Source organism: Oxyura jamaicensis, chromosome 2 (assembly GCF_011077185.1).
Source record: "Oxyura jamaicensis isolate SHBP4307 breed ruddy duck chromosome 2, BPBGC_Ojam_1.0, whole genome shotgun sequence".
Lineage (NCBI taxonomy): Eukaryota > Metazoa > Chordata > Aves > Anseriformes > Anatidae > Oxyura > Oxyura jamaicensis.
Genome location: NC_048894.1, coordinates 92,060,767 through 92,070,631, shown reverse-complemented (window position 1 = coordinate 92,070,631; position 9,865 = coordinate 92,060,767). Strand labels below are relative to the sequence as shown.

The 9,865-nt window shown below is 38.8% G+C and overlaps 1 protein-coding gene across 1 annotated transcript; it reads right to left on the bottom strand.

The window, feature by feature from the left end:
• Positions 1 to 748: 748 nt before the first annotated feature.
• Positions 749 to 9,652, bottom strand: NDUFS6 (NADH:ubiquinone oxidoreductase subunit S6). Its single transcript, XM_035318509.1, has 4 exons — positions 9,500 to 9,652; positions 8,095 to 8,148; positions 2,739 to 2,861; positions 749 to 897 (listed from the first exon to the last, which is right to left on the bottom strand). The coding sequence occupies exons 1-4, from the start codon at positions 9,632 to 9,634 to the stop codon at positions 832 to 834; spliced, it is 378 nt and encodes a 125-aa protein (XP_035174400.1). The 5' UTR covers positions 9,635 to 9,652; the 3' UTR covers positions 749 to 831.
• Positions 9,653 to 9,865: the final 213 nt, after the last annotated feature.

The window sequence follows — 9,865 nt, the reverse complement described above, 5'->3', positions numbered from 1 at the left end:
ACCACACCAATCAGACAAGAAGGTAGCAGAAAGATGATGTCCTTCAACCAGCCTCGCACAGACTAGGTGAGGTTACAGTCTAACAATTTGAGTACCTACTTATCTATATTATTGGAGCAAAAGATGTTACCTGCAACGGAGCAATATCCCTACTTTTTTGAGTCTGACAAGACCAATTCCTACAGAGGTTTCAAGGGTGTGAAATTGTTGAAGTAGAATCAGATATTTACACTCAAATGGAGCATAAATGCCTATGCTCTCACCTTTCACAGGTATCAGCTCTCACTGATAACCATTTTAGGGCACTACATTTCTTTTATAGAGTAAAGGAAGTATAGCTACTTAATTCAGGGATCATGATCTTGCTCCAGAGATACATGCCTGTAAGTGTGACAGTGCTGAATTGTACTTCCACTTTAATTTGTCTAGCTACCAGGCCATGAAAAAATTAACAATATCAAACACTATGAAAAGACAAACACCTAGGATAATCGATCACCCAGTAATTTATATCAAATTCAGCGTTCAAAAGAATACAAATTACTCATTACAAGCCACCCCTTGCCTCAGCCAGATGCCACTTTAAAGCCCACAAGAAGTCTGCCAAACAAGGCTGAACATTTGTTCCACAAAAACAAAAACAAATACAAAGTAGGTATTATAATATCATTTGGATCATCAATACTTTAAAGGTAGTTTTAAAAAGGCACAAACTGGACTTTCCGTAGTTAAGAAACACAGATGTAAATCTTGAGCTTTTAATTATATTGTTTATTTATAGTTAAACATTAACATCTTAACAGAAGTCTGCAAGCATGCAGGGATAATCTTTCAGTGATGTTTCTGTTTAAATTGAAGTCCACAGTAGCCACATGTTCCAGTCTTCGTATCTTTGTCCTGCAAAAATAAAGACACAAGATGTTAGTACCTCTTTAGAGAACTTAGTTTCTCTTACTTACATGCAGTAGTTTCTCTTACTTACATGCACCATCTTAAAATGGATCAATATAGGTAAGTATAGAATTTATTCTTACTTGAAACTCTGCAAGTAAGAAAGGTAAGACGTTCATACTTGGTATCTATACCATATGCAGATTCCCTGCTGCCATTTTTAACTACCAGTCCTGATCTCTAAACAAAATTTTTAAGTCCCGCCAATTGGTATCTTTTCAGCAATAAAGGATTCTCTTACCAAACTGGACAACTTAAGTCAGTTCATTCATATTTGTTCCAGAGTTCTGAAAGGATCATTTTGTATTTATTTTAATAGAGAATGTGATTTTTCATTTTCAAGTTATAGACAGGAATTTCAGCCAATAACGTAAGCTGACAGAGTTAGTTACATGAAGGAGGAAAGTTCAGTAGAATTTAAAGAGAAATCCTGAAAATAAACATTTTGGAGAGAAACAGAGATTACTACAGTATAAGATTTTATTCTTCTTTCCAAAAGATAGAGATTTATGTATAATTAAAATTTAGAAGCGTGACTGATTGCAAGCTGTCGGTATCCTCCTTAACACAAGGAAAAGACAAGACAAGCAGACACAAGGAGGATTTTCTGCTATTTAGCAACATGACTATCCACAAGTTAATGCTAAAAGTGAAAAAAATCCAGACTACCCTCCACCCCCCTGAAGCTGGGATTTCAATCATTATGGCCAAGGAAAACAAGTTGATCTAAAATCATTCTCTCCGTTTGCAGGTACTAGCATTCAAGAATTCAACTATAGACCTCACATACTTTAGTTGTTAACACAAAAAGATATCAAAAGCTACAAAAACTAAAGCATTTCTCAAGAAGAGCGTGATGCAGGTCAAAAAGATCAACATTAAGTCAGACCAGAGTGCTCCAGAAGTTAACTTCTTAAGACTAAAGAATACAAGCTTCCTCAGTTTTATGAATTAGAGCATCAGAACATCTGCCTTTGAAGAATGTAAAATAAATCATTATAAAATGCTTACTCTGTTCAAAATATAAGTAATTATGCTGACAACAATGCTGACAGTAAAGGACACTATTGCCAGTTCCCCCACCACTCTCTTGGGTATTAAGCAAATGTCAAAGTTGAGCTAAGCAAGCAAAGACTAAGTTATCTGCAGTAAGGGTCTACCTCAGGACAGTGCCTAACCAACTGATTCCGTAAGTTCATCAGTAGCCTCAATATTCTTACAACCCAGAGTAAGAATACACTGGAAACTATATCGCTACTGTCAGGGAGAATAGGAGGGTAAAACATTTATTTTTCACTGATTCTCTGACTATAATGAATCTTTCAGTCTTCAGAAATACGAAGATTTCTAAAGACTTTTTTTCCTTTCTTTCCTCTTGAGCTTACAGGATTCTAAAATAAACCACAGTCTCAAGAATAATGCAGAAGTATGGCTAGTCTACACAGGGGATTTAAATAGTTAGAATAAATGCCTCAAGACATGGAAAGCTTGTTTTTTTTTGTTTTTTTGCTCACAAGGCACTGCTTGTTAATATTACTTTTTATTTGTTTTGTTATGAGATTTTTTCAAAAAGTTAAAATCACAAGCAAGAAACTTCTGGTGATTTCATATGGGAACTCTCAAATTCTTCTAGGTAGAAAGAAATCTTAATTTTGTATAAGGGACAAAATAAAATGAGCCTCTTAGTAGGTTTTTTTACTTCATTAAACTAACATGCCAAAGAGTAGATGAACTTACAGACAAGAAATAACAAGCAAAACATGCTATATGAAGAACAAAAACATTACCAAGTTTATGTATACTTTAGGATGTCCCAAAGCTCCACCACCACCATCGCATGATATCACTCTGCTTTCAACTTCACTCACAGGCTGCTCTGCTATTAAATCAATTGCAAAATTCTTGTTCACCTGACAGAAAAAAAGAAAGCTTTCAGTTATCTTGCACACTCAAACAGGAAACAATTGCTATTTACTGCTCCCCCAAATAGTTATGTTACAGCCAACTTAAGAAGTGACTACATAAGTTTTTTTCTGACCTTCTCCACAGTTGCAAGAACTTCGGCTGCATTCTAACTGTTCACCAGATCAGTGATCTGAAGGTGTTAAACCCCGCAAAAATAATCCCTGACACAGACCACATCAATATGCTCCAGTTTACAACATGACCTAAGCAGATTCAGCAGAGGTGAGCAGGAACAAGCAGCTGAGAACAGAAAATTTTTAACTGACATTGCCTCTGTATTGTGCTTTTGCTGCTACACGATAAAATTGCAAAAATCTGTGCTGATAAACTTGAAATAATGGTGGGACAAGTAAGGTCAGGAGAGAGATGAAACAACTGCTGGTAATTTAGAATCTCCCACTAAGCATGTTACTCCATCACTGCACATCAATCTCAGGAACACATTAGCTTGGTTCACAACAGTTAGAAAGGCAAATTGTTCAGATTTAGAAAGAAGAAAAGCCTCTAAACACTGTTATGCCACTCTGTAAATCCATCTTATTCACAATTCCTGAATGCAAGTATCGCTACTGACTGTCAGACTTTTTACTTGAGCATGTCTGTGAGACCTGATGAACATAAACGTTCCCTGAGAGCGCCAGAGGCAGGTAACAGAGCAACCTGCACCTACGCAGAACCTGCAGCACCCAAAGAAAGTGCTGTCTACCATACCGTGCATATGTTTCATTAACTTGTCAGTATCTGAGTCTTAGGAAAAATACGCAAGACTTTTGAGTGCCCATTAAATGAATCTTTAAGACCCACAAGGGTATTTTTATATAGTTCTAGTACACGACAAAGATTCTTTCGCCAAGCCTTCAATTAAGTCTCCACAAAAATCTGTGCTTTTCATACAGCAATAGAAAAGTCAGTTTGCCAGCCACAGGATTTTATTTGCCTAAAGCTAAATAAAGTTAACAAAAAAATTAACTTCCAGTATTGTAGCAAAATGGCAACATCAAGAAGCTCATTGCTTGGAACTGACATCCACAAGTCGCATGCAATCTCAGTCAGCTTGCAAGGATTTTAACTGCTGCTTTAAATAATGATCAAAATTTCAGATCTTTTTTATGCTGAAGGAGGAAGATAGCACTGTGGTGCAACTCAGCTTCAGGATCAGAAAGAGAACTCCGCTCTTCCATATACTGGTTTATTTCTGAACCACAAAATCTGAGGGAATAGGGGGAAAATAAGAACCTCTCATCTACTATACAACAATAATTTCTGGTTCAGCATGCTAAACAAAAGTCTAGGAATGTGCAAGGAAAACATGCCAGAAAAAAAAGACTGAGAAAAAGAATTATGAGGGGAAAAAAAAATGAAGTAATTTTTGCAAGTAATTTTTGAAGTAATAATATCACGTCCCTTCAATTAAAGCACAGTAGTAATTACTGTGGAAGGGAGATTTTTCCCTAAGCACATCCAAACAGCATTGTCCTTACCCAAAGCATAACTCAATGAACAACTTTTTTTTCCCCCAAGTGCCAGTCTGACAATCCTACTGCTGCTTGTTTCCAGCTACTTGCCTGTGCCAGTACATTGTCTGTGAGGCTGAGAGTGAAAAACCAAACTTGGAACTGACCCAGGTCCAAAAGTCCAAAGGAAAAGAAGTGTGTATTTAAACCAGACCATCTCTGATGTCAGTTCTTCTCACGGCTTCTGCTGCTGTACTAGCACAACAGGAAGAGTGGAGCTGAAGTGGAAATTGCAGTGTGGCATTAGATTCTGTGTCATCTTAGGGATTATACGAGGACAGGATTACACTGGTCTGGCTGCACAGATGCAGTTTAATTGCTGCCATTCTCAGTTTTCTCACAGCTACTTGTTTTAGACCCTTGCCAGAGATCATTAATCTCCCAGTTCTGCGCATTTAAACATTCAAGATCCAGCATGGAGAACAATGATTTTAGCTAAAACACATGGATTTTGTTAGCCAAACAATTAGACTGGCAGAACTGAAGTGAGAATGTCCACATAACCTGGCCCTGTTCTCCCACAGCCTGGCAGGCACTCAGAAGGTCCACATGTAGAAAGAACCAAGGTGTGCGGCCAAATCTCACTGGGGGCACGTGCAGCCAAAGACTGGGGTTCAAAACAAGTAGCTACGGAGGCTGTACTTGTCTGGTAAGAAGTCTGAGTTGATTAAGCAGTGAAGAAAAAGAAGTAACTGAGGAAGCACAGTCACCATGTCAGCAGGCTAGCTTCAGAAACAAGGCAACATTCAGGCTACAAACACTGCTGTGAAATTCCAATACAAGCAACTGAAATGCATTTGGGGAATTCCTATAAGGGCAAAGCCACTAGAAAGGTATCCCACTCTTCTAACCACAGATAAATTCACCACAGATAAATACAGATTAGGATTATTTTTAGTATTTAATATGTAAATTTTGTTCCATCTTCACAATTGAAACCTAGCATTAAGTCTTGCTTAACAGACTTAGAGTTTGCCTTTTACTGGGGAAAGAGGAGCTGGGCTAAACTTAAAGCTTTCAGTGTTCCTTCATACATAAAGTGAACCAGAAATAAATCCGTCACAAAGACACATTAGCAGGACCAGCAAGCTATGGAAAATTAGAGTAAAAGAGCAAGTCCTACAAAGTTACAGAGGTAGCACAGAAATAGACATTGCATTTGGGAAAGACTTGATCACTGTTCTCCCAGGAGTAAACTTCAGAACATATTTTAAGTAACATTTTCATTTAATTATTTCCCATGTAGAATTCCTATTTTTGCCATGCAGCATAAGTTAAATAACACATCTTATGAAATTCATGATACAATGAATTCAAAAACACACAAAAAAGACACAATGAGATCGGGTTAAATTAGAAAAGTAATATTTATATATGCATGCATTAAAAATCTACCACACTTACTGCCTCTAATGTCCATACACATTTAGAGCATTAGCACAAAAACACTAACCAGGCATTGGAGAACACAGTCCAGATAAACAATTCCTGTTTCTCTCCCAAAGGACAGCAGCAGATCCCTCAGGGAATCATGGTGTCTGATTATTAGGGAGAACTGAATGCTGGAGGACATAGTTTCACATACCCACTCTGTTGATACAAAGCAGCAGCAAGCCTACAAAATAACTTCATTTGGCTGATGTATTACTTAATTTTGCCTTTGAGGCCTCATTACTTTAGAATACTCTAAATCTTAGTTTTATTTATTAAACTATATCACTGCTTCAGCAAATGCTCATATGTCTTCATAAAAACACCTTTGCAATGTGGGTAAGGACTAAGATTTTAAATATACAGAGGCAAATTAAGCCTCAAAACACATTTAAACAGATATATAGATAGGTGATTCAGCAAAGCATTTAATTACGTGCTGTTGCTGAACAAAAATGGCACTAGAATGATTGTTAAAGTTTTCTTTCAAATGACAACACTGTCTAATTTTCAGATGCCAAAAGCTTACAGCTCCCACATCTTAAATGTAAGCACCTAATGGATATAGGCTAAGTCTTGAATTTTTAGAGCAATTTGAGAAGGAATTTCCATTGAAGTCACAAATGCTTGGAGAGAGGGAGAACAAAGTTAAACTTCATCAGCCAGTAGTCTAAAAACAAACAAGAAAAGCCCTCAAGCTTTAAGCATACAGCAAACCCTGACAGAGAGAATTTCTTAGAGACTAGTGTATTATCATACCCAAATTTACGCTAGAACTTAACTCATAAGAATCTGAAATCATACCACTAAGTATGATTAGAAGGATGTTTAAAAATCACACTTACTAACTTGTAAATGGTATCCAATGGCTTTATAGCTTATTTTAAGTTAAAAGTTATAGCACTGAAATGATAATTTGTAAGTCTACAAATTTAAGATCCTTCTTCAAATTAACTAGATACACAAGGGTGTGGATTTATGCAGTTATTCTGCATCTATGCTTTCCACTACCCCAAAATATTAGTTATTTCAATTAAAGTTCAGTTGGAAACTAGCATTTCCAGGTCTATCCAGCTTACTTCAGTTTTGAGCACTCTCAGTTTGGAAAAGCAGAAACATTTAAAATAAAAAACTGGTTATTGACTGAAGTTGGACACTTAAAGCAAGCAAGCTGGCACTTCATTTAACAGTTTATACCTATAGAAAGGTATTGTCAGATAGTTATTAGCAGTAATACAGCACTATAATATTTTTATGTTCTGAATTTAGTAAGTCACTGTTAAAAATCATTTTACCTCAAACAGAAAAGCGTGAGGCATTTTGGATTCTTGTCGCCCCCCAAGTCTTCTACTTGACAGAGTTAGCGTTACCATAGTCATGCAGAAGAACACAACCACACCAGCACTATGTTTTAACTTGGATCCCAATTTCTAGGACAAGTCATGGGCAACAACCATGTTATTCCAAAAGTATCAAAATATGTATGTATACTTTGCATACTCAAATTATTGTATTGCTAAAATATGAGGTTTAATGTTTGTGCTCTGCTTTCTGGGTAGTTATTACATATTGTAAATGATATTCCATTTTTCTCTATTCCCGTATTTAAATATAGTACGGCTTTTAGCAGAAAAAAATAAGTCACTGCATTTGAGATTACCAAAAATGAAAGTAAGCTATCAATCTGAATAGTTAACATGTACTTAGATAGCTAAGGTTACTAAACTTCTTATCTCAAATTTTTATGTTTGTAACATACAATCTCAAGTTTATCTTTCATTTTTTGTTTGTTAAAAGAAGGCATATTCAAACAACACTATTAACTTTGTAGTTTACCAAAGGAAAAAAATGAAAACATGCTGTCACTTACAGTTTAAAATATAACGCTAGATTTCAGGCCCAAGTCCCACATATTTTAAAAACCTATAAACTTCTGCAGAGTTCCTCATTATTTTTGACCGTTTTAGACTTAAGCCCGCCAAGCTACTGAAACCTTGGTTTTCCATCAAAGCAGACTTCTTTACAGACAAGATCAAACAGCTACGTTAACGAGAATAGGGCAGTACACAGAAGCTACCATATGCTGTACTGAGATTTTTCAATCAAGTGAGAAGAAAAACACACAAAACTTGAAATACAACCAATTTTATTTCTGCATTTTGGTGGCTGAGGGCATCAAGTATTTAAAAGAAGTGCCACTTCCACTCCCCTGAGGGAAAGCGGTAGGAGTTACCTCTTTTTGTCGTCCAACAAATCTAACTTTCCTGTAATCTTTTTCTTCATATACCTGAAAAGTAAAATAAAAATGATCTTATTTAAAAAATAATGACCTTGAAGAACACAAAGACTTACAGAACTATCAAGTGTAAACCATTTAAATCTTTTAGTTTCAAGCATTGTCATCATCTTACAATTATATACTGCATAGGAAAAAGTAGTTTTCATTTCTGTCACAGAGCAAAATTCTAGGTTGGAAAGATAAAAAGAACAGGCAGAGAGGGCAAGGCAAGGATGCTTAAAGACAGTAAATAGAAGCCTTAGCTGTGACCAGAGATACAAACAGAAGGTTTATTACTTCTAGTGATGGTTTTTGATCTCACACTGCCATCTGGAAGATGAAATAAACTATGCGATGTAATATATATATGATATGTAATATGCATATAAATACACATACATGTTTATATACACACAGAGATACACTCTTGAGTCAAGTAACTACAGAGGTAGTCTTCTAACACCAGCTACACCCCCCATACCTCTTTCATATTTCCAGAAAACACTACACAACTATCCCTAGTTCTCATGCTCAACTTTTACACGAGAACAGAATAAAACAAAGTTATGTGTCACTTACACAAGGGTACCTCCCAGCTGTCAGCGCTTCAGTTGCAGTAAGTGTTGCATTCAGAACACAAGGTTTGGTAATGGCTTTATTAATGACCCTATCCAAGACAGCATTTCGCTTTTGATGCCACACATACCTTTTGCCTACGCATCATCCAACAACATTAAGGCCATAGTGTACATTAAGTAAAGAATCACTCCATTCTGTCACAAGCCTGACAAAATATCTGACAAAGAAATACATATATGTTGTCTAGATACTCTGGTTCAGAAAACTGAAGTTATTTACTCTCTGAATGCTTTCTTCACCCCTTTTATAGAATAATTAAGGTTGGAAAAGACCTTCAAGATCACCTGGTCCAACCATACCGCTCTACCAACGTCACCCACTAAACCACGTCCCTAAGCACGTCCAACCTTTCCTCGAACACCCCCAGGGACGGTGATGCCACCACCTCCCTGGGCAACCCGTTCCAGTGCCTGACTGCTCTTTCTGAGAAGAAATGTCTCCTCATTTCCAACCCGAACCTCCTCTGGTGCAACTTGAGGCCACTCCCTCTAGTCCTATCACTAGCGAGAAGAGGATTACCCCCAGCTCCCCACACCTTCCTTTCAGGTAGCTGCAGAGAGCAATGAGGTCTCCCCTGAGCCTCCCGACACCCTGCCCCAAGCCTGTAACGCTACACGGGGTTGCTGTAGCCGCAGCGCAGGACGCAGCACTGAGCCATGTTGAACCCCCCCGGGGGAGCCATGCCTCCCCCCCGTGCCCTGTGTCCCCCCCGCAGCCTCACCTGCCCCGTGTGTGTCACCAGCTCGCCAGTACCGGCCGCCCGCAGCCCGTAGTGCCGCCGGGACGCGGCGGGCAGGGACGGGCGGCGCAGCGGCAGCAGCAGCAGGCGGCGGAAGGTCGCCCCGGGCGCCGCCATTTTGCGCCCTCTCCGCCGGCCGTGCGCATGCGCCTCCCCCGCCCCTCCGCGAGGGTTGCTGCCGAGGAGCGGAGCCGCGCTGGTTGCGGACGGTTGGTGGCCGTTGGGGAGCGTTGGGGGCTGCTAGCGGCCGTGGGGCTCGGTAACGGGGGGAGGAGGGGTCGTGAGGGGTGTGCTCATGGTCGCGCTGTCCCCGCAGGGCGCGGAACATGCTGTTCCTCCTGGCCAGGG

Coding starts and splice junctions, on each gene's coding strand:
- NDUFS6 (XM_035318509.1), bottom strand. CDS start 9,634: ATGGCGGCGCCCGGGGCGACCTTCCGCCGCCTGCTGCTGCTGCCGCTG. Junction 8,149..9,499: donor TGGTGACACACACGGGGCAG/GTGAGGCTGCGG, acceptor TTTACTTTTCAG/GTATATGAAGAAAAAGATTA. Junction 2,862..8,094: donor TTGTTGGACGACAAAAAGAG/GTAACTCCTACC, acceptor TTTTTCTGTCAG/GTGAACAAGAATTTTGCAAT.